Raw genomic sequence first — 23,478 nt, forward strand, 5'->3', positions numbered from 1 at the left:
TGAAATAAGTTACATTAATTTGTTATTGGCTATGGTAGGTTATTGGTTATGTTCACTGCATGTGTGTTCTGTGTTCACCTCTGCATGTGTGTTCAGTGCCGTGTGTCTGGCAAATAAAGTCAAGACCCCCTCAAAAGTTACGGTTTATTTCATTTTAAGGATGAGCACCAAGCAACATCTCCAGGTGCTCCTTTGAGAACCAGGGCAAAAAAGTTATGTGCACCCCTGTTCATAACACACAAGGGGACGGGTAATAACCGGAAAAGCATGACATGGGACCTTTAAGTAAAGTTGCTTACCACTATACTGATGTCGTAAAGAAGCCAACGTTGATCTTATAGGGTTAATAGAGCATTCTGTAATGATTTAGCTAGCATCTAATTAACACACAACCAGCTGCTACATGCAAGCCTATTAAATACCTCCTCACATAGCAAGGCTTGTAAGAAGTTATTTCTGCTGATCAGACATTTTTCCAATGATATCAAAACTCAAGTTTGTACCTCCTCACCTTTCTGCCCAGTTCTTCTGTCTGACCTGTATGCTTCTACTTTGCCCTTTTCACTGATCTCTCCTTGACTCCAGTCCCTTCTCATGATCCAATTATACCAGGATATGCATGATGTATATGATCTATATACCGTTTAATTTATGTATTTTCCTCATAGCATTGTCCCGTCTGGCCTGCTTTCTGCATAACAACTTCCTTTCCCTGAACTTTCCTTTTTGATATTCACCGAGTAGTGAAACACACTAATCCAACATGCTTGTGTTTAGAGTAAGCAGAGTTATTTTGCTCAAGTTGGTCTTTTATCTGTTCTAGCATACACAGATTGTTTCATCATCAATAATAATAATAATAATGCATTTTATTTATGGGTGCCTTTCAAAGCTCTCAAGGACACCTTACAGAGCATAATTAAAAACAAGCAACAAGCAAAAAGATGTGTTTTCAGGCTGGATTTGAAGGTTGAGAGTGAGTCCATATTGCGGATTTCTTGTTGGAGAGAGTTCCAGAGACGGGGTGCAGAGTGACTGAAGGCTCTTGACCCCATGGTGGTCAGGCGGGCAGAAGGTACAGTGAGTTGAAAGGCAGAGGAAGATCGGAGGGCACGAGAGGGTGTGAAGGTGTTCAGAGAGATATGGAGGTGCAAGAGTGTGAAGGGCCTTGAAGGTGAGGAGCAACACTTGCAAAATCTATGCGGTATTTAACGGGGAGCCAATGGAGTTGTTGGAGAACCGGAGTGATATGATTAATGGAAGGAGTTCTGGTAATGATACGGGCGGCTGAGTTTGGGACCAGTTGGAGCTTACGCAGGGATTTGTGAGGAAGACCAGAGAGGATGGAGTTGCAATAATCAATACGGGATGTAACGAGGGCGTGGATGAGGATGGCGGTGCTGTTGAGTGTAAGTGATGGGCGGAGGCGGTTAATATTGCGGAGGTGGAAGTAGGCAGTTCGAGTGATGTTGTTGATGTGAGCTTCACATGATAAGGTGCTGTCAAGGATGACATCCAGACTCTTAACGTGGGACTGTGGAATTGTCAACAGTAAGGAATAGTTTGGTCCAGAGTGGACTTGGAGCCAACTAAGAGACACTCAGTTTTATCATTGTTTAGTTTTAAAAAGTTGGATGAGAACCAGGATTTGATTTCCAGTAAGCAGTCGGAAAGGGCAGTTGGGGGGAGAGTGGAAGTGGGTTTGGTTGAGAAATAGAGCTAGGCGTCATCCGCGAATTAAGATATGGCCGGGAGGTAAAAGGTAGATGATAAATAGGAGGGGGCCCAAGACAGAAGCCTGAGGAACACCAGTGAAGACTGGATGGGACTGTGATTTGAAGTGTTTGAGTTGGACAAAGTGAGTACGGCCGGAGAGGAAAGATCTAATCCAGGTGAGAGATGTGCCAGTGATACCAATGGAAGATAATCTGTCAAGGAGGATGTGGTGTGAGATGGTGTCAAAGGCTGCAGTCAGGTCAAGGAGGATGAGTATGGATAAGAGCCCAGAGTCAGCTGCTACCAGGAGATCGTTTGTGATTTTAACCATGGCCTTACCTAACCATGGTCTCTGTACCGTGTGAGGAGCGGAAACCAGACTGAAATTCTTCAAAAAGATTATTGTTGTTCAGATGAGTGTGGACTTGGGCTGCAACAGTTTTTTCGAGTATCTTGGAGAGAAATGGTAAATTAGAGATTGAGCGGAAATTATTCAAGTTGTTGTGGTCCGCACAAGGTTTCTTGAGAATAGGGGTTATTGCACCTGTTTTGAGGGATGAGGGGACGAGACCAGAGGTAAGGGAGGAGTGAATTATGTCAGTAATTAAAGGGGAGAGAAAAGGTAGACATGCTTTAACTAGGTGGGTAGGAAGGCGGTCAAGCTGGCAGGTGGATGATTTGGATTTACGAATGAGATTTGATATTTCAGCGACAGTGGGAAGTTCGAAGCTGGATAGTGGGGAGGAGAGGGGAGCATACAGAGTTGAGTGAAGTGATGTATAGCTAGAGGAGGTCAGTTGCTGGTGAATATTTTTGATTTTGGCATTGAAAAAGGTCACGAAGTTGAATACAGGTGGGCTGCAAGAGAGGCTGGTGGTTGCAGAATGCTGTTGACTGTAGAGAACAGGGCTCTGGTGTTTCCTTCACCTGACCTAATTAAGTTGGCATAGTATGCTGATTTAGCGGAGGAAAGAGCGTCCTTATAGGCGAGTATGTGGCTGTTGTACATGTCCTTATGAACTACAAGGCCAGTTTTAGTATACAGCCGTTCAAGACGACGACCTTTAGCTTTGAGCTGGCGTAACTCGGGTGTATACCAGGGGGCAGAGTGGGTGAATGAGACAGACCGGGTTTAGTCCATCATTGTAATGGGAGACCAGCTCATCGGTGGTTGATAGGCACAAACACACTGTGTCTTACTTGAAGTACATTTAAGCAATAGCTCACGACAGGCTGTGGTATATGCTCATTATATCACAGCTAAGGGGCGTGGTTCGCGAAGCGGAGGGTCGACAGCCCCCTTAGCTGTGATATAATGAGCATATATCACGGCCTGAAGTGAGCTATTGCTTTTATAAAACGGTTACCAAGTGTGGCAATATGAAAGAAAAATACATACTCTAATTTAAATAGTTTTTATTAGTAAATAATGATGTTCAAAATAAAATAGTCCCTCCGTTGCCTTCTGCATAAAACATAGTGCAAGGTGGTTGCTATGCAAAAACACTAACAGCAAGCGAACATATTAGACAGAGAGCGTTGATCCATTATTTGGCTGTTTATTTACATTCGTGTGTATGTTGCCGTTTATTGTGCACCCACTGAAAACCTGTCCAGCATCAGTAGCATGGCTTACGTGGTCACTTGTATAGGTTGAGGTTGTTCTAATCTAGGTTGTTGCTTGGCGTGGCAAGAATATTGCTCCACTTTCTCCGGTCCCCGAGATTGGGCTTCCAGTAGTTCTGGAGAGAGCTTTCGCACCTGTTGCCACTAACGGTCATAATTTCTCTGCTTTGTTTCAAGACCCGCATAGGAAAACTTTTGAATGGTGCTACTTTTCAAGTTGGTCTACCTGCTATTCACGTAGCTCTGCATGCCGTCGTTTAGGTGCTTTTTTTTTCTGGAGATAGGCACTCCTCAATCCACTCCTCCATAGTAAGACCCCCCCGGAGGTTCAAATTAATCTTAAATGTTTCCATCTTATGCTTTGTAAGTTTGTTTCGTAACGGAAGAAATTTAAATATATTTATAAAACTGACAAGTGAAATCAAGCAGTCTGATTGGTCGATAGTGTTTTTGCGGACCTCTTTGATTACAGATTTGAAAACATCGTTGCTTGCTTTAAAAGTAGCACAATTCATTATGTCAAACCTTGGAAAGTGTCTAGATATCCCTGCCCTAATGCCAAAGGAACTGCACACTGAATATGTTTTGCCCTTTGATGTCTATGTCTGGACTGCTGTGTAAAAAGGAGGCTTTTTGCCCCGTTACTTCTCCGCTGCTTTCTTGTTCCAGTATGAAAAGACGCGGAGGGATACTGACTTGTTGTGAAAAGTAACTTACAATTCTACCCATGGTATACGCTCAGTATATCACGGCTAAGAACCAATCAGATTGCTTGATTTGACTTGCTGTTTTATAAAAGATAATATCCTTGCAGGGTTATCAGGGCTCGACATTAAGGACTGCCCGATGGCCCGGGGCCATCTAGTATTTAGCTCGGGCCATGAAGCCCCACCTGCTGGTTGCCCGATCGGGCAATCTATTATGCCAGTATCATGCAGCTCGCGGATCCAGTAATGATTGACTGACAGTAAAACTAAACATATCTATAACTAGTTTAGGTAGTTTGAGAGGTAATTAAAATAGCTACGTGTGATATTCTAACCTGAAGCGTGTGTTTTGTCCGCTCACCGCTGCATGTGATCATGCAGAGCTGCGTGTCGACTCGTCAGCAGCAGCTGATCTCTCTCTCCCGGCAGATTAGACTTCACTCCCATTTATGTCCATATCGATCAGATCCAGCTAGTTTTAGCTAATGATATGACTACCTGCTTATTAAAAGACACCTAAACAATAACCGTCGCTATGCAACCGGGTGAGGCCACAAAGTATAGGGCAGTATTATGCATTTGGATACATGCCCACCGGAACCCCGAGGCATTACCAACAGATCAACGCACAATCAACCCATACAGGACATCTCTTTCTCCACATTAAGTGTTAGACATTAGAATTGACTATTCTTGTCTGTCACATACTCTTCTTGTCTTTCACATAAGTGGCGCAACTGAAGCGGTATTGCGCTAAAGGGAAATTATTTTGACCGAAGAGATTTAGATTTGCCGGCTAATGGGAACTCTGACGTCGCCATTTTGTGTGCTTCGCGGATGCGCTCGGTTCCTCTCGGCTCCTCTCGACTGCTGCTCGGGTCTGCTCGGTCAGCTTCCGGATGAGGAGGCATTCGTTCGACCAACTTACAGTAGATAACATTACAAACATTTTTAACAGGGGCCATAATAGTGTAAATAATGTTTGTTTTGGCAGTTACCACTGAATGTAATGTTTTCTACTTTTTTACATCTGGGAAGGCATTTGCCTTCATCAGATGGAAAGTGTCTTGACCAACAACTGAAGTATTTCTTATAGCTATGCAGGGCATGCAAGCGAGCAAACACAAACAAGAACAAACAAACAAGTGAAATGAAGAATACAATTGAAATTGTACGATATAATATTGTGGTGGTTCATCTTATAATTCAGTCTAGAGAATGCACCAGACAGCATCTAAGACCTGCACAAATCTAAATGTTCTCGGGGGAGGCCCCCCAAACCCTTCGTGCGTCATTTCGTCCGCGCGCATTTTTCAGGGCAATCTCTATTGGGCTCAGGGCCATCTGTAAATTAGCTTAGATGGCCCACAGGGCCATCTCCCAAAATCCCTAATGTCATGCACTGGTTATATAAAACAACACTCAGTTTCAGCAGGTTGAATTGTTGCTTATTATTGCCCTCCTAGCACCCATTTTTTTTTGTGGTTGTGACCAGGTATTGCACCTTTTAAGAAAGTTATCTTCAAATTAAGATTACTGATAACTTTCTTATAAAACTAACATTAGACTCATTTAGATTCTAAATCAGTCTTTGGTTAGTTTGACACTTTGTGAGATATTATAATATAGTCAGTATGTATGTAGTAACAATCAGTAAAAATAATCATTCATATTCATATCTCACATTGCTGCTATGTACCATATCAAAGGCACGACATACATGTTCATCTCTTCAGAAAACTGTGTGTCTTTCCCAGATTTGCATGTGTCTGTTTAACATCTCTTGTTCTGCATGCCTTTTCCTTTCTGTTTTTCCTTCTTCCCTAGCAGAGATGGCCAAGAAAAGATTTATCAAATCCAAAAAGGCTAAGCCCGAGAACACCAATGGTGAGAGCAAGTTGAAAAGAAGTCCCACATTAAACAGTTTAGTATTTCCACTACAGCGCGGAGCTCGCTTTAAGCGTGCCGTGCCCGGCCCGTTTTTGGTTACGTTTCCACTTGGCGTAGTTCTAGCTAGCAGGTACTATTTCACAGTTTTTCTGGCCCCATAAAATCGAGGTTCTTTCCAGGCCAACAACCAGGCTCAGTCGGGCTGAGTATGCTAAACTAGAGAGAGAATCGCTGGCAAGGGGGCTACAACTACAACAAGTTGAACATATTTGACGGTGATTTAATTGTAATACACTTTCAAAATGATGCCGAAGTAACAACATACTGATACCGGTTAGTAAAAACCATGAATTAATGCTTTGACAAGTCTGCAGACAGACGGCAGGCGAAAAACCTTTTTAAAATGCGTGTTTTCTGAATGCAGATTGGCTAAGCTAACGCAGTATAAGCTCCGACCGTCCACACTCACAACAACGGCCTATACAGACATAAATAAACCAGCGACTGTATTCACCATGACACAGACAGTCTGTGGTTTGTACTTGTTTAACTTTTGTTTAGTTTCTGAACAGATATGAGGAGCTGTGAGCTCTGAGTGCTAACAGCTAACGGCAGATGTTGGTTTTCTGTCGTTCTCATTGAAGATGACGTCACGGCTCCGCCTACACTGCGTTACTATAGTTACTGCCCCAGCTACTAAACTGTAATGGAAATGCAGCATAAAGTGAGCCAGTCCTAACGAGGCCTAACGAGGCCTAGCCATACTAGGGGCCCTGTAGTGGAAATGCGCCATTATATAATGTCTACATTAAGGACATTTTGTCTTTTCCTTTCTCAGTTCTTCCTTTCCTGCTCTGTCATGAACTCTCCTGTGTTTACATTCAGATACACTAAGGAGGAAGTTTGAGTCACTTGCATAGGTTTCATTGTTTCATCATGTGAATCACTGACATTCACAGGCTGTATTTCTGTGGAACTGCTTGATATTGACTGTAAAGCATCTTATATGCATTTATAACAGAGGAAAAAATAAAATGTTTACCCCAACTTGAATCTAAATCCAATATTATTTTCTATTGTTCTTCTTGCTATCTGAAGTGGTCAGTGCGGATCCCGTTTATAAGACGGTCCCCAAACCTCACCGCAAAGCTCTTGATGAACCGATTCAGTCGGACAACACTCACACAGATGCAGTGTTGGAGGTTTGCCAAACTGTAGAGAGACACAGAACTCCGTCTGATGGCTCTGACAGCCGCAGCAGTCCCACTCTTCCCAGTGATTCAGGAGAGAGGAGCCCTGAGAACACCCTCTCTGATGATCCTCCAGCAGTCAGCTCTCATAGTCATTCCCAGAGGGACAGTGGCGATGGTAACTGGAACTCAAAGCCTCACACCTGTTAGGTAGTTCTCCTTTAGTCCCTCAGTGGTAGAGTGACAGAGCAAACTAGTACTCCTCTTTTAAGTTTGTCTCATTGTTTTTACTCAGCTTTTAGTTTTTATATTGTACACTAACGTTATAGTTTCTCCACCTGCTACATATACATGAAAACTAGTAGTCTTGTGTGTTCACTGTTGTATTTGAAAGTGTTTTCAAACATTCTGATTAACTAGTAATTCCATTTAATTGCCTTTTGTATGTTGAATGAAATAGCAGGAATGCAACCTTTAAATGTCACAACAACTGCACATATTTTACAGAAAACATTTATTACCTCACATTTCAAACAAAGCCTCATTTTTAAATGTTTCATAAACTGCAAAACTGAACTCAATTAATTTCAAAAGCAAAGTTGAAGAATGCATGCATAGCAAAAGACAGCGGGTGGCAGTATGGGACAAGAGTAGCAGTGCACTGTGTCCTGTAAGAGTACATTTCCTGTCGATGTAAACATAAATGAAGACGCATAAGGAAATTGTGACATTTTCACCATTTAGTTTATTAAGGACACAACATGTGAATACACACTCAAATGGGTGTGCAGAAAAGAAAGGAAGACTGTGCATTATTCACACTCTGTTTTTGGTAATATCGTTTTTTCAACCATCAAGGCTCAAGTCAAGCACAGATTTATGCAGTTTCTATTGTTCGGTCATCCATATTAATACCCACCTACAGCTGATTGATGGACCAGTTACCAATTATATATTCAGGAGAAACACACATGTACTGTATAAAGACTTTTAGAAAGTCTTTGCATAGTTGCACTTAGGGAAACAGCAACATGGGCACACCTGTAAAGATATGTAGATAAATATGTAGATGAATGCTGCCTCTGAGGTGATTATGTTGATGATGATGATGATGATGATGATGATGATGATGATCTGTTCGATTGTGTCAGGTTCTGAATCCCCAACATGGTAATCGGGTTTCAGATCAGTATTATTCCTTACAAACAAATTGTAGTACTAGTAGTTTTTTATATGAATAATAGGCAAGCCTTGGTGAGTAAGCACACGTAGACTTAACAGTGATCACATATTTTTGTAGACTGACCTGGAAGTTAGTGCCACAAGGGCTCCCTCGACCAAAAGCAATAGGATCTTTCCATTGGATTTAGAAATATGGCAGAAAATGATATCTGTGGCACACAATCATTTATGATGTGCACACGTTTTGTTCAACATGATAATCTCCACGTTCTTAAACCACTTTTATTATTCTTGAAGCGTAGATGCAATTGGCCGAAAAAGCTAATGTCAGGCTATAAAGATACTACATCATGGTTGCGCATCACCACATACCTTATTTGGGGAATCAAAACAAACAATTACTGCCATAAGAGGGAGCCTGAAAGGGCTAAAACGCTGACTAATGTATGTGTTTAGGACTCATCCCTGTACCACTCTAAATAGTAGAATAAATATGTTTAAGTATAACATTTAGATCAGGGGTGGCTAACCAGTCAGAGGTTAAGAGCCACATTTTTTCTATGTTACTGCAAAGAGCCACATCAAACACACAGTCACTGATACCGCTTGTTTCAGTTTTTTGTTTTCTGGAGACAAGATTGCAACCACGTCACTGATGCATTTTTGTGGCATTGGGATATATATTTTTTAAATCCTCTGGAGCAGATAGAGGAGCTGTGGATTATTGTTATTGATTAATGCATAAGTGTTTCTTAGGGTAAAAAACACTAAACTCACAACTTAAAATGAAAGCGTTTAGTTTATTTAATAAAATAGCAGATGTTCAATGTGAAAAGTGACAGTAGTTATAGATTATTTGCAATTTGGTGCTCTATATATATTTAAAAAAAAATATATATATATATTTTTTAAACACCTTGAATTTCAGGGGGGGGGGCGGGGCTCTGTTGGCGCCCCTCCAAGACAATGGTGGGTGAAACACTGGATAGTGTTTAATCAACGGTTTCCCCCCCTCAAAGGTGATTGGTTCTCTGCATCCAGGTATTATTGTGATTGGCTCTTGGCTTGGGCCACATCAAAATTAGACGCGCTATCATCCTCTCATACTGACACCTGACACCACACATACACACTTAGGGAGAGCCGGGACGAAAGTAACGGAGCGATTTGATCCGAGCCCAAACAACTTTGACAGGACAAATTACGTCAGAATGATCAGCATTCAATACTTAACAGACCTACTAAATATCATGTTTAACTGTCAGGAGTAGTGTTGTCACGATACCAACATTTTGGTGTCGATACCGATACCAAGTCAAGAATTACGATTCTGATTCTTTTTCGATACTTTTCTTAAAAAAAGGGAAACAGTCTTAAATGTAATTAGTGTGCTTTATTTCACACCAGAACTATAACCATAACACAAACTTTTAAACAATGAGAACAATAAATAAAATAAATGACAAGAATTCGTATTAAATACAATTAATACATTTCTTACAGCCAGGCCTCGTGGTGTCCGTAGGCTTGCCCTCACTTTCAGAGATATAGCTAAAATACATCAAAATTTCGCTTCTGGCGTCTTTTTTGTCAACAAGCCGAGGCGCAGCAGCAGTCAAACTCCCACTTGCAGCCATGCTTCTCGTTTTCTCCTATGGTTTTCTCACATGCTCTGGCAGCTAGCGTGTGCACGAGAGAGTGGAGGCACTTGAGCGTGCTTGAGAGGGGCGGGACTGCAGGCACGGCTGCAGTGCAGGGATTGGAAGCAGAGTGCTGAACACACACGGCTCTTATTAAAACGGCGTACCGTCATTCTTAAAGTACCGATACTAATGAAACGGAGGAATCGTAACGTTTTTAACGGCAGGGTATCACGGTATACCTATCAAGTATCGGTACACCGTGCAACACTAGTCAGGAGTCAGTGTCTCTCCCCCAAATTCACACACATACAACTCGATATTAACTGAAGAGCCGCATGAAACTAGGCAAAGAGCCGCATGCGGCTCGAGAGCCGCGGGTTGGCCACCCCTGATTTTGATGATCTATTACAGTTATTAGTCAGAATCTCAGATTGTTTACAGTATGTCATCTGACCTAGGTGGCATGACCTCCATTCACTAAAACAAGATTCACTTGTGCATTGTCATGTTTCTCTAGGACTGCTGGGATTTGGGAAAACTTTCCGGAAGTCTCTGAGGAAGTCTGTTGAAGAGGAGGAGGATGATCCAGGAGGCGCTGGTTTGAAGGAAGTCAGTCCAGAATCAGCCCTTATCAGCTGTGCCAATGCTGAGCTAGAGGGTGAGTCCAGAGATGGTTATGAGGACAAATACATTTGATTAAAAGCACGCAGTCACAATGTCGATGAGTCTCTTGGCAAGATACCTAACAAGTCTAATTCTGTGTGACTGGTGAATCCAAACACAGTATAGTATTCGACATACTTATCTCATCTTATTCTCCTTCTTCCGCCACAAATGTTGTCATGCTACTCGTCCAGCAGCGTTGACACGAAACACAAAAAAACACGGGGATCGGGTTGCTATGTCTTTTAGAAGAGATTTTTACAGCCATTTTCACGCAATTCGCAGAAACCTGCGATCATTTGCCCCATATGAATGAATGGGAAATCCATTTGAAAAGAGCTCAAAAACACCCCACTTTGACCCCATACAGATTCCGCTTACGTAGAACAAAAATGACAAGAGACTATGAACTTTATTAGACTAATCCAGTGGTTCTCAAACTTTTTCTGTCAGGCCCCCCCTTTGGAGAAAAAAAAAAGTCGGGCCCCCCCCAACACAAATAGTCAGGCTCAGGTAGCTTGACGTTTCATAGAGGGTGCTCAAACATTTAGGGTTTCCCATTAATGTACCGGGCGCTACAGTTGAATGTTCTACTGCAACAATCCCCACGCAAATACACAGTGTACCCACGACTGTTATAATGAAGGCTCGATAATCAACTCACGGCATATAGGTGTAAGAAGGGATAAAGTGCTATTTTTATAGGTGGTGTGTGGACCTCACATAGGGGGGTCCGGGGGCAAGCTCCCCCGGGAAGATTTATTTTTAAATATTGAAGTCTGGTGCACTTTGAGAGCAAAATGAAGAGATCTATGGATACATCTCTCAACACCCATTTGAAACAGAGCTGTAAACAGATTTACTTTTTCTTTATAGATATTTTACAAATCACCCTTTTAAACTTTATTCTTGTTTTACTGTCATATAGTATTTCATACCTGTTTTTCATTTATTCTCATATTTTTTTATAACTATAATGATCATATAAACGTGTGCCTCGGAAATAATTGTTTACATTAATGGCGACCAAAACATTTGAGACCCACTGAGATAACACTGAGAGAGCCCTTTAGCTCTCTGAGTCTCTCAGTCTGACAGGAGAGGACTCTCCTCCACTTTGTTGTTGAAAAAACTCCCTATATCCGTTAGCGTAGCTCGCCAGCACCAGAAGCTAACAACAACGATCTCCGTTAGCAGTGCGCTCTCTCTCTCTCTCTCAATTCAATTCAATTCAATTCAATTCAAAGGGGCTTTATTGGCATGAAAGTTAAATTGAACAATGTTGCCAAAGCTCTCTCTCTCTCTCTCTCTCTCGCTCGCGTACACAAAATGGCTCGTTTCACACACACACACACACACACACACACACACACACACACACACACACACACACACACACACACACACACACACACACACACACACACACACACACACACACACACACACACACACACACACACACACACACACACAAAGAGCCAAGCTTTAATGAAACACAGAGACCCAGACGTAATAGTACTGTACTGCATCATATTATTTTCGAATCAATAATCTTTGAAATTATGATTTTTTTATTTTATTTATCTTTTAAAAAAATAAATTATAACCATTTTTCCTCCTGGTCTCTCGCGCCCTCCTGGCATGGGGGGGGCGCACCCCCCACTTTGAGAACCACTGGACTAATCGGATATTTTTTGATAGCTAGTATGGTTCTCACATAGTCGGAGCTTACGTTTTGTGAAAATGTCACACTTTCACATTTTCTAATGGGTGTGTATTAGAGAGCTGGTTAAGACTTAGAGTGTTTGACTTCACGGCTAGATGGGAGAGGAGCTGGAAAATCTGAAGAGTTTTTTCCAACTATTGCAATATGCTCATTTAATCAAACAGACTTACACATATGGCGGCCGGACAAGATGGCGGCGGGCAGTTTGGGCGCAGTGGCGGCGATCTATCTACATGATTGTTCTGCATCTTGGGCCTCTGTTTCAATAGTATGAAGCTGCAGCGTTGGAGACGGCAGTTTCAGGACCGCTGTCCTGGGACCGCACTCCTAGGACCGCACTCCTAGGACCGCACTCCTAGGATCGCACTCCTAGGACCCTAGTTGTTTTGTAACATCGCCACCTAGCGAGTTGGATGCCCGCAAAAGTACAACCAGCGAGTATTGAGTCTCATACACAGCGAGTCTCTTTAGAAATTGTAATGATGTTATTAACGATCTAAAAATGCATGAAAATATGTTTTTCTTACAAAAATTAAATTATTATTATTAACAACAATTTGTTGTTATTATATTTTGGTTTTTTACTAACAAATGTATTTTGTATGTCAGATGTAAAAAGATAGTCTTTTATATTTGTCTTATCAAATTTAACATACAACGTAAATTAATATATATATATATATATTAATTATATATATATCATTATTACTACATTATATATATATATATATATATAATGTAGTAATAATGATATCATCTATTTATAATTATAAATGTATATTGTATTTAGACATACATTTAGATGTATATTTTGTTAAAAGAAAACAAAAAAGTTAATTTAGTTTTTGGGAGAAGGGGTGGGATTAAATACGTGTAAACTCCTTCCCAAGCCTTTTCGGATGTGTAATTAGGTAGATCATTTGTTTATATATAATGTGTAAGTCAATAATATTTAGTTTATCAATTTGATACTGCTTACCTTTCTACAGTATCATACTTCTCTTGTTTCATTTCATTATTATATTACACGTTCAAAATAATCAAATCAAATGTGTCTTTGAAGAGGTGCTTGATTACTCAAAAACAAAAACAACTGTTAGTGTTTTTATGCACCTGACTGCCAAAGATAAACATGCAGTTTGACCGAGAGTTATTTCAGTGCAGAATACATTTTTAATCTACCATCCATTTGTTTTTCTTTATTACACAAGTAAGCGGAAGAGGGTCTGGCAGGCCTTTTTGCTTTTTACCTTACTAAATGTTCAAATGGTCATTGGAGCGAGGGGCGGGGCGAAACTCACTGAAGTGATTTCAAAACAAAAGCATTCGTTTGCTTGGAACTGTGATAATATTATAAACAAGGTGAATTTAGCGATCACAACGAAAACGGCCAAGACACATTTTGAGCCCAGAAAACAAATGTTATTAAGGGCTGTAAAAATTGTTAGGAGATTTAAACTATACAGCGATTCTGCACTGCGCTCAACTCAGCCGCCTCTCGAGTTTGTTATTTCAATATAGTGAATATACGTTTTTCTGCCTAAAATAGTTGACATTGAACGTAAACTATATCAAACACCACATGCATGGCAATTAACCCATTTTTGCCCGCTATTTAAATTGACTTTGGTTAGTTAATACAAATATTGATATTATTTATATATATATATATATATATATATATTAAATATAAAAAATATTCTTCATTTGCAGTATTTAAAAAAAAAAAGGTGTTCAGAAAGACTGCATCAATTATATGCTAAATATATATATATATAGCATATCATTGATGCAGTCTTTCTGAACACCTTTTTTAAAAAAATACTGCAAATGAAGAATATTTTTTATGTTCTGCACAGATAGTGCCTTAACTTGAATTTGAAAACACGTGGCAACTTTATTAATACAGCAGTTGAAAAGATTTGTGGAAGAATACATTCTTCACGGGCTTCAATGGCTCTCTAGTAAAGGGTGTTTTATGGTTGCTTGTATTATCCTCAGATAGTGGTTTGTTTAAATAACTGACATTTGAATAAATATTGCAAAAAAGGGCTCCAAAAAAGACATACAGTATATAACCTGGCCGGCTTAGCCAGTGTGTATTTCTTCAAGCACCACAAGATTCATTGTGTTGCCTTTCTTGTTAGATGAATATTAGTTTCAAACTAAAACTGTTCAATATACTGTACATCATTAAGGTTGATTTGCATTGTTTATACTGCCCCCCTGTGTTCGTTTGTGGTACCTAGGATGTGTGCATGTAATAGGGAATTTCTTCAGTTGACGTCACGACATGCAGCCGACTCCCGGTGTTGCAAGAGTTCCTTTATTATTACGCTTTTGCTTTGGATACTATTGATCTTTTCACAATGAGAATCGTATAGTAAACATCAAGAAAAGCCAAAGCCTTGTGATTATTGGAGGATTCAAGTTGTTAGCTACCTGTCTAGCTTTACATAGCCGCACACTGCGAGGGCAGAACAGTGAAAAGATCACAGCACAGCGAGCTCAAGCACACAAAGCGAACATTCAGCAACCGTGAGTCTACGGTCAGGAAAGTATATTAAGGACGACAGTCACACCAGTATGCAGCAAGAAGCAAGTGGTGAAACAGAGCAGCCAACAGAGAAGTATGAGTGTCTTAGAGCATTTGACACAAAATCAAAGTCTTCAAAAGTATCTTCAAAGTCATCACGGAACTCAAGCAAAGAGTCATCAACGTCTTCAGCCACCAAAGCACAGGCTAAGGCTAGAGCTGCCCATGCTAAACTAGCCTTTGCAGAAAGAGAAGCAGAATTTATTAAGCAGAAAGCTAACCTAGAGGCCAGTCTCCACATTATCCAAAGCCAGAAAGCTGCCGCTGCTGCAGCTGCAGTGTATGAAGAAGCTGAGGAGAATGAAAGTGGGGAGTGCAGCCACAAACCACATGTGCTAGATAAGCCTCTCACCCCAATTGAGCGTACAAGTGAATATATCCAACAACACTCAGAGCTGTTTCGCAAAGCATCACCATATGAACATTTGCAAATGGGCTCTCACAATCCATTCCAAAATCGTTGTGCAGAGCCAGCTATTCAGCAAAGTCACAAACATCCAAATTTGGGAGACACTAAGTTTGTTAGAGAACCAAGCAAGGTCTCTCCATCCAAGACTTACTCTCAGAGTTCTCAGCAGTTTTCTAATCCTGGAAGAGGGTGTGTTACGGAGCCACAAGGGGGACCAGACTTTGCAAGCTACCTAATTCGCAGGGAAATGGTGAGTTCGGGTCTTCTACAATTTGATGAACAACCTCAGAATTACTGGGCATGGAAAGCATCTTTACAGAGCGCCACATAAGATTTGAACCTGTCACATATACCTCATTCACACCAACGGTGTTTCAGGGCCGGTTCGGAGCTGGAGCTTGAAAAGCACCGGGTTTTCCTCTTCAGACCGCAACGGAGCAGCCTCTTAGCTCCGGAATCCAGTTCATTTCGAGCACCAAATATTGTCCGGCCAGAGCAAAAGCACCACATACGTCACGCTTACGTCGAGGCGGGGGTAGGGGCAGGGGCGGGATCAACTCCTGAACAACAACAAAAAGCTGGCGTTTTATCCAGTTTGTACACAACGATGGAGAAACTTAACAAGCAGCAGTGGTCCACTGAAGAGACCAGCTACCTACTGGGAATCTGGTCTTCTGAAGAGGTACAGAGGAAGCTGGAGCACAATCGGCCATTGTTGTTGTTGTCGGTGTCAGCTGTGAGGGGTTTCCGCGTGGTTTGGCTTTATGAAGCAGGCACGCAAACGGTTACGTCATGACGCAAACGATGACGCAGCACCAGTCGGACTCTGGGCAGTGTGAAAAGAGCCGGAGCTAAACCGAAGAACCGGTTCTGAACCTGAAAAGCTCTAGCACAGAGCTTGAACCGGAGTTGCGTTGGTGTGAATGAGGTAATAGAGAGGAACTAGACTTAAAAACAAAATGGCTTGGCGCTGAGTCATCAGAACAGGCTAAAAGAATTCGCTCTGTACATGTCCTCAATCCCACAGCAGTCCTCAACATGGTTTGGCACTTTGGCAGTGTCTTGAAGAATGTTATGGAACACCAGAAGTCATTGAGGACGCTCTGATAAAGAAGATTCCCGAAGCTAACTAACAAAGACAACGTCAAGCTTCGAGAACTACGTGACATTCTCCTTGAACTGGAGTGTGCTAAGGCAGAAGGGTATCTGACAGGCCTCTCATACTTGGATACGACTCGTGGAGTAAACCCAATAGTAGAGAAGCTCCCCTTTAACCTTCAAGAAAGATGGATAGCTCATGGATCCAATTATAAGGAGGACCATGCAGTGGCATTTCCCCTTTCTCTGTCTTCTCTTCGTTTGTACGACGTCAGGCGAAGATCAGAAATGGTCCATGCTTCACTTTCACCACCTCAAGCAGTCAAGCTCCTTCCAAAGCGGAGAAGCCTGAGAAGTACAGCAACAAAACCTCGGTGAGTGTGCACAAAACAGATGTTTCTACAAACACCTCGGACAATAAAGCGGGTCCTGCTGAGAAGAAAGTTGATGACCCAGAGCGTCAGTTTCCGATACATAAGAAGCCACACCCACTCAAGAAGTGGGTGTGCAAGTCTATAGAAGAGAGAAAATTATATCTGAGAGATAACCGCATATGCTACAGATGTTGTGGGTCGACCCGACACATAGCAAGAGACTGCAAAGCAACAGTGAAGTGCTTTGAGTGCAACAGTGAAAAACACATTGCAGCCCTGCGTAGGGATGCATATCGTTGACTTTTTTACGATACCGATACCGATCCCACTGAACGGTACCGATACTCAACCGATACATATCGTGATACTTTGAAAATGTATCATCCCACAATTACTCCCATGAAGCGCTTTATGATATAGTTAACATGTCAAATGAATATTATATTCAATTGTGGGACTTCTTTGACCTTTTAGGCATGAACGAACAATGAAAAATACATAAAAAATATGAAGAAAAACGATTATGGAATATCTTTTATAACACCCGCCATCAGGTGTGCCGCGTGAATAGCACATCTTGTCAATGCAAACAGACCGTTATAGCACCGTTATAATTAATGTTAAACCTGAGATTTGACTGGAGAACAAATAAATAATAGAATAATGGTCATGAGATCTCGGCATTGCACAAACAAACAAATCTCTTCTTTAAAATCAACATTTGCCTTCACTGGTGAGAGTGACTTACCTTTCTAGTATTGAACAAACAATGAAAAATACATAAAATATGAAGAAAAACGATTATGCAATCTAATTTATAACACCCGCCATCACGGGCCACGGACTCACTTTTAAAATAAAAAAAAATATATATATTTTTTTTTTTTAAGTATCGAAACCGGATCTGATTTTTGTACGGTATACCGTAGCCACCAGTAACCGGTATTTCGGTAATACCGGATACCGGTATGCATCCCTAGCCCTATTTAGTGGCAATGGATGTCCACTCTCGGGAGACGACAGACAGTGGTGCGGTTAGCCAAAGTGACAGACCTAATGTTATCCCTATTTACAGGCAATGGACGTCCACTCTCGGGAGACGACCGACAGTGGTGCGGTTAGCCAAAGTGACAGACCTAATGTTAGACCTATTTACAGGCAATGGACGTCCACTCTCGGGAGAGAGACCTCCAGCATGTGTCCCTGAAATGGAGACTCTGTTTATTTCACTCATCCAGGACAGAGACCGGGGAAATCTCCTCTCTGTGGCCCCTCCAAGACCCCCAAAGGACGGACCACAGACCTCCAGCATGTGTCCCTGACATGGGCACCTCCATAACCTTGCACACCGTGAGTCCCCGGACTCCCGGACTTAAGCACTCCCCCACGGACTAAACCCAGATGATCACACCCTACAGAACCTCATGCCCCTGGTAACCCTAAAAGGGGGGTGGATTTTGCGGTGCTTTACCGTCCGCACATCGGCATCCATATTCGGCCTTATTCACGGCACCACCACCCCTTCTGTGGAGAATATTCTCATGCTCCTGGTAACCCTTTAAATAGTCTGATACTATCAGGGCTCATCACCGCACTTTACAAGCCAGAAATAATGTTTAAATGGTCGGGGAAAGTGTTTTTAAATGTCTGGAAGAGAGTTGTAGCCTGTAATTTTGCACGATATCATTTAACATTAAACATTTCCTGGAAATGCACAGAATATGTCCATTTCCAGGAGAGATTCCATGTTAAATGATATCGTGCAAAATTACAGGCTATAACCCAGGAACAAGTGTTTGAAAGGCGGGGAAAAGTTGTTTAAAATAGTCGGAAAAGTGTTTTTAAACGTCTGGAAGAGAGTTGTAGCCTGTCATTTTGCACGATATCATTTAACATTGAACATCTCCTGGAAATGCACAGAATATGTCCATTTTCAGGAGAAATTCCATGTTAAATGATATCGTGCAAAATGACAGGCTATAACCCAGGAACAAGTGTTTGAAAGGCGGGGAAAAGTTGTTTAAAATAGTCGGAAAAGTGTTTTTAAACGTATGGAAGAGCGTTTTAGCCTGTCATTTTGCAGGATATAATTTAACATGTAACCTCTCCCGGAAATGCACAGAATCTGTTCATTTTCAGGAGAGGGTCAATGTTAAATGATATCCTGCAAAATGACAGGCTAAAACACCCAGGGATACGTGTTTGAAAGGCGGGGAAAAGTTGTTTAAAATAGTCTGATACCTCCAGGGCGCATCACCGCATTTTACAAGCCAGGGAAGGTGTCTGAATCCTGGGTAAACATTGTTTAAATAGTCTGACACTTGGCACTGTATTTGCCCCTGGGAACCTTCAAGGTTATACTAATGTTTTATTATTTATTTAATTATCACATGATTTTTACAAAAACAGTATACAAAATAAACATAATTACAACATGATTAACAGGGGCCTGGGGGCCATATTAGCCGTCTAACTTGTACGGTGCACCGGGGAAAAAAGGTTGAGTCCACGGCCCCTTTCCCCTCATCAGGAGTATCAATCGGTCCTGAAGAAGAGGTATCGCTGCTCTCCGCCCCTGAGTCCTCTTCGGAGGTAGCTGACGGTGGTAGACCTCCTTCTGATGATGATGCTGCTGCAGCTGCTGCCGCCCTGAACATGGAGCGGATCTTCAATGCCTCCTTTATTCCAGGCGTATTTGCGTAGAACCGGTCTGCAGTGCTTACGTCGTGACACATAAACCTAGCGAGAATCGACCTGCTTTCTGGATCTTGGTGATGCTTGATATTGTCAGCCAGGGCAGTGCGCAAGATGGTGAAGGTGACGGCTGTTTCTAGCCCAGCATCAGCCCAAGCCCTCTTCAAGTGAGCGTTCAGGTTCTTGGAAGCGTGCTTCCCCGATGTGAAAAGGAAGAATTCACTCTGAGGACCCAACAAGCCCTCTTTTATCCCCATCCACCGCATGACCCAGCTAAACTCCTTTATTGTAAGCACCAGCTGTTCTTCACCAAATGTCTTGGCAGTCTTGTGATCCTGCACGTGGATGATGTAGCCCTCAGCAGTGCCCCTTCTGTCCGCCTCAAAGACCTCCGTTTTGGTCATGTTTGCATACACACCCGGACGGTGGCAATACAGGAGGCTCCAATGGAGGGTTAGATAGCCATATAGCAGGTACTGGGTGATTGAGGTCGGATTGCTAGCCATCAGGTCAAGGAGATCAGGGATGCGCTTCTCAGCGGCCGCCATGGCGGCGAGAAGCTCCGCCTGGCTCGGCAGACGATCCAGCTTGTCCCTCTTCACCTTAAACCGGTGGACAGTGACAGACTTTTTCAAATCGTTAATGTTGGCTTTCACCTCTCTGATGATGTGGGTCATATCAGACTGGGTGAGCCTGCACCCCCGGATGTTTGACGCAGACAAGTACCTAAGGAAATGGTTCACAGTCTTCAGGAACAACAGCGATGTTGTGACTGCCCGGCCCGACTCTGAAATATACTCGCTCCAGCCACGGACCCTCTTTGTGTCTTTTAGAAACAGCCAGTCTGACAGCCGGTCAACACCATGGGCCATGAATACTATGAAGTTCTTTATCCAGCTGACATTGGACATACAATTCTCTTTCCGTTTTACTGTCGGTGCGAGACCCTCACAATGACCTCTGTATGTCTGAATGTACGTCTCCATGGTTTTAGGCAACGTGATTTCACGCATGGTATTCCCCCGTCCCTTCCCAGTGGACCATTGATTTTGGGGAGAGGGCCAGTCCTTAGCCAGATTAGCTTTCAGCTTATTGGAGACAGACGCACGGGTCTTCTGGCATACAGGGGTCTCACTACAGGAGGCTTCTACGGACCGCATGACAGTCTTCACCGGGGTCTTGCTTCCGGAGGCTTCTGGGGACCGCATCACAGACTTGAGAGGGGTCTCACTCGCAGAGGCTTCTATGGACCGCATGACAGTCTTCACCGGGGTCTCACTACCGGAGGCTTCTGGGGACCGCATGACAGTCTTCACCGGGGTCTTGCTTCCGGAGGCTTCTGGGGACCGCATCACAGACTTGAGAGGGGTCTCACTCGCAGAGGCTTCTATGGACCGCATGACAGTCTTCACCGGGGTCTCACTACCGGAGGCTTTTGGGGACCGCATGAAAGTCTTCACCGGGGTCTTGCTTCCGGAGGCTTCTGGGGACCGCATCACAGACTTGAGAGGTGTCTCACTCGCAGAGGCTTCTATGGACCGCATGACAGTCCTCACCGGGGTCTTGCTTCCGGAGGCTTCTGGGGACGCATCAAAGTCTTCACCAGGATCTTGAGAGGGGTATTGCTGCCGGAGGCTACTGTGTTCATGCCGGGGGTACTTGAGATTGCTAGGCCCTTAAATCGTATACATTCTTCGTCTTCCTCAAGCAGAGCAGCAGTGGCATTCTGCTTCCTGGGTTTTAGACCCTGTTTTAGCCTGGAGCGCAGGGTCTTCACCTCATCAATGAGGGCATCCTTCTGAGCCCTCAATGCCACATTTTCCAGCCTCACCTGCATGCAGTCCTCTTCGTCACACTCGGTATGTGGGGAGAAGGGTGGAGGGTGCACCGGGTATTCCTCCTCATTGTCTATATCCAATAATGTAGCCATTCCAATGATGGGATTAGTCTCTCGGAGGTCATGGAGCAACTGCATGGCCACACTATGCTTCAGCCTTGCCATGACCTGATGTGCCTCATCTCGGGAGAACTCAGGGTGGTCACGAGTTACATGACGGTGTAGTTTCCTCCCAGCATACGAACACCCTGTGATGGGACAGGGTTTGGTCCGAACATTTATTCTACCACTGGCCATTTTAAGAATGATGCCTCTTTCCTCCAGGTTCGGCACTGTATGTTTGTGCTTAAGGTGCTTATTCAAAGCCAGATAGCAGAGTCTGCACACCGGGCATTCGGTCAACATCCTTCCTAAAACACACACAATGAATTATATTTAAATGGTTTTCTGTTTCTCCGTTTATATGCGTTAGCTAACTGGTGATTGCAACCATGGGTCCGATGCTTCAATGCAGGGAACACGGACCAAGGGGAGGACTTGGGTTACCACCTGGTTAAAATGGTCCCACCTCCGCACCAACGCGTGGCTGGTGATGGGTCCGCTACATTGATTGTTTTTTGTTTCATGGTTCTGCCACGAGCTCACAAGACAGTTTTGGGTACAAAAACGTGGGGATAACAGTACCTCCGGGCGCTCCATCCCGCTCCGGCTTTCGCCGCAGCGGGGGGAGGAGGCATTGAACCCCTCGCACCTGCCCCCAGAGGAGGCAGGGGAGTCAGGTACCCGGAGGCGCACGGTGGACGGCCAGGGCGAGACCGCCACACCGCACAGGAGTCAGGGTTCCGAGTTTTTCGAGCCAGGTCCCGGTGAAACGCAGTATGGAGCACCCGGCAGGAACCTCCAGCAGACCCCCCCCCCCCGCGCGGTTCCCTCGTCCCTCGGAAGAGGCGGAGAGGTGGGTGTTTTTCATCTGCTGGCGGACTGCCGGGGAGAACGTGCTGCTCGGGAGCCAGGCTCAGAGTTAGTGGCAGTGAGAGCCCGTGCACCTGCCTTTTACAGCAGGCACGCGCTGGTATCGGGGTGGGGAGAGAAGGTAGAAGCAGAGGCTGCAGAAACAGCCAGAGCCTTCCCCTCTAAAACACCCCTCATTTGGTTCATGAGCACTGGGCAGAGTCCCCTGTCAACTCTCCTTATATTCCTCCGGAGACCAGTTGGGACATGTCAGCATCCCACTTCGCCTGGTACACCATATCGTTAAATGAGCTCAGTAATGTTCTGCACAACATCACATGGGTAAATGAGCTACGTAATGCACTGCAAAATCACATTTGGTTTATTTCCATAAAGCCTGGAAAAAACACATATCCGTCATGTCCTGTAAAATATCATTCTTTGTTTATTTCCATCCTTCAGGCAAATACACATATCTTTGTCCGCTCCAGGAGCACCCGCAGTTTGGATGAACCGACCGCCAAGCACCGGAAGCTGGACCCGGGGAGGAGGCCCTCCGATAGCGGGTCAAATTGGCTGATACCGCAGCTGGCTGGACACTAGCCGTAGAAGAACACCCGGGCGGGACCAGGCATGTCCCTCTTTGCAGACAAGCATATATGCGCTCCGGCATTCGCCGCATATCTTTGTCCGCCCCAGGAGCAGAGTCAAACCCGCAGTTTGGATGAACCGACCGCCAGAGCACCGGCACGAGGCCGGGCCGGCGGAGGCCTTCCGATGGCGGGTCGCGTTTGCCATTCGATCAATGTCTTTGCAGACAAGCATATATGTGGTTGTTACGCAGGATCAAACAGGTAGTGTGATGAAGTAGGGTCCTGTGCCCGGAGCATGGCCAATTGCTGAATGCCGCAGCCGACTAAGGCCACTATGCCACAGTGGAGGATGAGAGAAACAGGTGTTTGTCTTGCATTCCGCGGCGAAGTGGGGAGGTGGAACTTCCACCCCGCTACGGAACCCGTGGTGGGACCCCTGAGTCAGACGGTTCGTCTTGGAAACGCTTCATATGGGTCGGCCTGGGAGGTAAGAGACACGCAGTGTAACGGACACGAAGGGTTACCACCACGCAGCCCACGCAACACGGAGGAGGCAGGGGAGTCTGGTACCCGGAGGCGC

At 43.8% G+C, this 23,478-nt stretch overlaps 1 protein-coding gene across 5 annotated transcripts in view; it reads left to right on the forward strand.

Moving 5' to 3' along the window:
- The window catches only part of cep162 (centrosomal protein 162), a 100,248-nt gene that overhangs the window by 17,499 nt on the left and 59,271 nt on the right, over positions 1–23,478 (forward strand). For all 5 annotated transcript variants that reach the window (XM_079641127.1, XM_079641126.1, XM_079641128.1 and 2 more), the window contains exon 4: positions 10,472–10,612. In XM_079641127.1, coding sequence (XP_079497253.1) covers positions 10,472–10,612 — 141 coding nt within the window. The remainder of the gene's footprint in view (positions 1–10,471; positions 10,613–23,478) is intronic.

Source organism: Notothenia rossii, assembly GCF_949606895.1.
Source record: "Notothenia rossii genome assembly, chromosome: 7".
Lineage (NCBI taxonomy): Eukaryota > Metazoa > Chordata > Actinopteri > Perciformes > Nototheniidae > Notothenia > Notothenia rossii.